Raw genomic sequence first — 3,714 nt, 5'->3', positions numbered from 1 at the left:
AGATGCATCTCAAGCAGGTCCAAGGAGGTAATACTCCCCCTCTATGCAGCACTGGTCAGGCCGCAGCTGGAGTGCTGTGTCCAGTTCTGGCCGCCGCACTTCAAGAGTGATGTGGACAACATGGAGAGGGTCCAGAGGAGGGCCACTTACATGATCAGGGGGCAGCAGGCCCTATGAGGAGAGGCTACAGGCCCTGAAGCTGTTCAGCCTCCACAAGAGAAGGCTGAGGGGGTTCTAGTCACCTGTTACAAACTAGTCAGAGGGGACCAGCAGGCACTGGGGGAGTCTCTATTCCCCTGAGCACTACCAGGAGTGACTAGAAATAGCAGTCACAAGCTGGCAGAGGGTAAATTCAGATTAGACATCAGGAGGCGCTACTTCACTGTCAGGGCAGCTAGGATCTGGAACCTACTTCCAAGCAAAGTGGTACTTGCTCTTACCTTGGGGTCTTTAAGACAAGGCTAGACAATCACCTTGCTGGGGTCGTTTGACCACAGTACTCTTTCCTGCCATGGCAGGGGGTCGGACTCGATGATCTGCTCAGGTCCCTTCCAACCGTACTACGAAACTATGAAACCAACCATATCGGCCAATGCTGATCTGATAACCAATATTTAGCAATAGTGCAAAGCATTGTAAACTACTGACATAAATAAATCTTTTTCTATTTGTTTTGCATTTAAACAGACACACACACACATCGTGCCTGCTCTGGCCCTCAATGAGAAAGGTGGTGACTGCTTATTCCCATGTCACCCCTCACCTGCAGCTCCTACCCAAAGCCCCACTCCCTGTGCAGCCCCAGAGCATGCCACTGCTTCAGCGCCTGCAGGCCCCGTGCAGTGAAGTTCCCAAGGCCGTCAGGGAGAAGCTGGTTTTGTAAAGGTACCCAGTGCTTGGTAGAGTGGAATGTGTCTCACACGGCGCCTTACCCCACCTGCATCCAGCCCAACATCTTCATGGCAGCCCCGGCTCTCAGGCCCCTGCTCTGCGTATGGTGTTGCCATGGCAAAGGAGCCGGTAACAGGCCCTTTGTTGCATATCACTGTATTACATCTCATTGAGATCTGTTTATTTTTCCATCATACCTGGCATCTTCTTGCTGCAATGCCAATTGGCTATCTAGTCGTAAAGACAACAGTTGTTTCTGGTGGATAGCATCATTCAGCTTCTCTTCTAGCTCTTCAATCTAAATATGGATAAAAACATATAAAAACAGGTCATTTTCCTCACAGGAAAAAAAAAAGTCCTATTTCCTTTAAAGGATTTAGAGGGAAAAATGATACAGACCTAAATGAATCAAGATCATTTCATGAGAATTCAAAAAATCTGTTAAGTACCTCAACAAAACAAGAAACTATCCCTGCCCCAAAGAACCTACAAAGAAATGTTTCAAGATTTCACAACTGGAGCTGTGCAGGGGGAGACACTTGCCTTCTCAAATCCAACTGCATGATCAAGCCTAAATTCAACTTGACAAACAAGTGCAAATAACACCAGAGACCAGTACAGGAAGGTGACAGTATTAAGAATGCACACAAACGAAGTAAGACCTTTTGTCTTTTCCCATCTTGCACTTTCAGGAAACAGGAGGCAGGACAGGTTACAGCTTGCTGTAATTCAGACCACCCAATGGCCTACTCCAGGCCAATTCAACTACTGGGGAGCTAGGGGGCTGTTCCCCTAGGCCCCTGATGCTGTGCGTGCAGCTCAGCTCTCCACTGTTGTGCGTACAACCCAGCTTCCACTTGCCAGCCACATGTGCTGAGCACAGGCCAGCATGCACAGCACTCCCACCCCTTGCCCAGATGTGCAGATACAGGCATCGTGCCTGCCACACACAGCACTGGCAACTTGGCTCCCCTCCCTCTTTAGCTGAGAGCTCAGCATGGATAATCCTGCTCCCTCCCCTACCCTGCACATAACACATGCAGTCTGGCCTCCTTCTCGCTGTGCCAGCAGCAGGGGCAGGAGCCAGAAACTGGAGAAGGAAGAGATCCTGGCTACCACCATAAGATGTGAAGTAGCATCTGGGCAGGAGCATATACGTGAAATGTTAACCCCTCAGGTGCAGTTGGTTGGACAGCCCCGGTCTACTCCACTGTCAGTATTTCTCAATCCTCTCCCATATATTGCCTGATTATCCCCCATTATAACAATAAATCTATATAGCATAGGGTGTGCTGAGAGATTTATAATAAATTACTTGACCTGAAGAGGTTAGAGTCTTTGGAGGCTGAAACTTTTCCCCACCTCAAACTTTAATAAATGCAAAACTAAAAGCTCAGGATTCTCAAGTCCTAACCTCCTCTCTAACTATAGTCTCCAGTATAGTCCACTTACAAAGGGGCTGGAAACTGGGCAATTCACTTAACTGGCTAATGGCTGTACTAATCATACAGCAGTTAATTCTCCTCACTTCAGCTCCCCCATCTTCTTTACTCTTTAATAACAGAAATAACATTTTAGCATTTAGCTTGCAGGGATCTTGTGAGAGCTGAAATAAGCACAACCCTCTAACAATTTCTAATGCTAAAAATATTGATTTATGAGTGAAGATGTCTTCGTCTCTTGGTAGTAGAAATCCGTGAATGGCTGAAGCACACAGAAAGACGGAACTGACACCCATCCCTTTTCTGCCGTACCTATCCTGACTTCAGTGAGAACAGTTGTGCCCGACCTTTTCTGTCCCCTTAGGCCGGACAGATGGTGCTCAATCTGTCTGCAGGCTGGATCCCGGTGGTGGGCCTGATTTGGTACGTGGGGCAGTGAGGCAGGGCTGAATTTTGCCTCAATGCAGCTGCATAGGAGCAAAGGGGCACGGCCTGGCTCTAATCCAACTGCAGGGGGGAAGGCAATAAGGAGGCACAGACCGGCCCCAACCCAGCCATGTGGTGGGGAGGAGCTAAGGGGGCACAGCCCAGCCTCGATGCAGATGTGCAGGGGGAAGAAAGGGGCATGGCCTGGTCCCTACTTGGCTGCGCAGGGCTTAGGAATTTGGCAGAAGGGGAAGGTGGCAGGATTACTTGTCCCTGCTCCCCCGCCAGCAAAGTTTCTGACCCACGGAGAGCCCAAGCCGCATACCACCACTCCACAGGCCAGAAGTTGATCACCCTTGCATTAGGAGAACCGAAGCTGCTCAGCAACCGAAAGCTGCTCAAGCCTTGCCACAACAGCGACGATCACGTCCAACACTCCTTTGCTCTACTATCCGGGCACCAGCGGTGGCGAGCGAAGGGCTGCACTCACCTTGGTCAGGTACTCCACCTTCAGGTTGTCCAGCATGAGGTTTTTCTGTGACAGCTCAATCTTCAGCACCTGCAGACGGTGCAGCAGCTCCTTGCGCTCCAGCAGCTGCCTTGTGACCTTCCCACCACTACCCCTCTCTTCCGAGGAGGACAGGTCGTCTGTGGGCACTGTGGTCTCCAAGCTGATGTCTTCCAACTCCAGGGAGCTGGACACGTTCATCACCCGCGGTTCCTTGGTGCCCGGCCGTGACATTGCCCTCTCCCCCCGTGGCAGGGGGTGGCTCAACTACCAACCAGGGCCTGGGGAGGGAAAGGCCAAGGTCAAAGCACTGCCCCCCCTCCCTGCTGCGGGGACCTCTCCCCTGGGCTCCCATTGGGCCCACTGAGGCTGTCTCTGGGTGGGCAGGGGATGAGGGTTGCAGCCGCGCAGGCGCAGTGCGGCTAGCGCTGTCCCTCACACTCATCC

General features: G+C 51.4%; 1 protein-coding gene across 3 annotated transcripts in view; it reads right to left on the bottom strand.

Moving 5' to 3' along the window:
- Positions 1-3,714, bottom strand: part of PIBF1 (progesterone immunomodulatory binding factor 1) — a 222,386-nt gene that overhangs the window by 218,181 nt on the left and 491 nt on the right. For all 3 annotated transcript variants that reach the window (XM_019524724.1, XM_019524723.1, XM_019524722.1), the window contains exons 2-3: positions 3,250-3,548; positions 1,089-1,189 (exon numbers count right to left, since the gene is read on the bottom strand). In XM_019524724.1, the coding sequence (XP_019380269.1) occupies positions 1,089-1,189; positions 3,250-3,501 (353 nt within the window). In that variant the 5' untranslated portion in view covers positions 3,502-3,548. The remainder of the gene's footprint in view (positions 1-1,088; positions 1,190-3,249; positions 3,549-3,714) is intronic.

Source organism: Gavialis gangeticus, unplaced genomic scaffold (genome assembly GCF_001723915.1).
Source record: "Gavialis gangeticus isolate Ggan-Ray unplaced genomic scaffold, GavGan_comp1, whole genome shotgun sequence".
Lineage (NCBI taxonomy): Eukaryota > Metazoa > Chordata > Crocodylia > Gavialidae > Gavialis > Gavialis gangeticus.
This window is presented reverse-complemented; position numbering and strand designations above follow the sequence as displayed.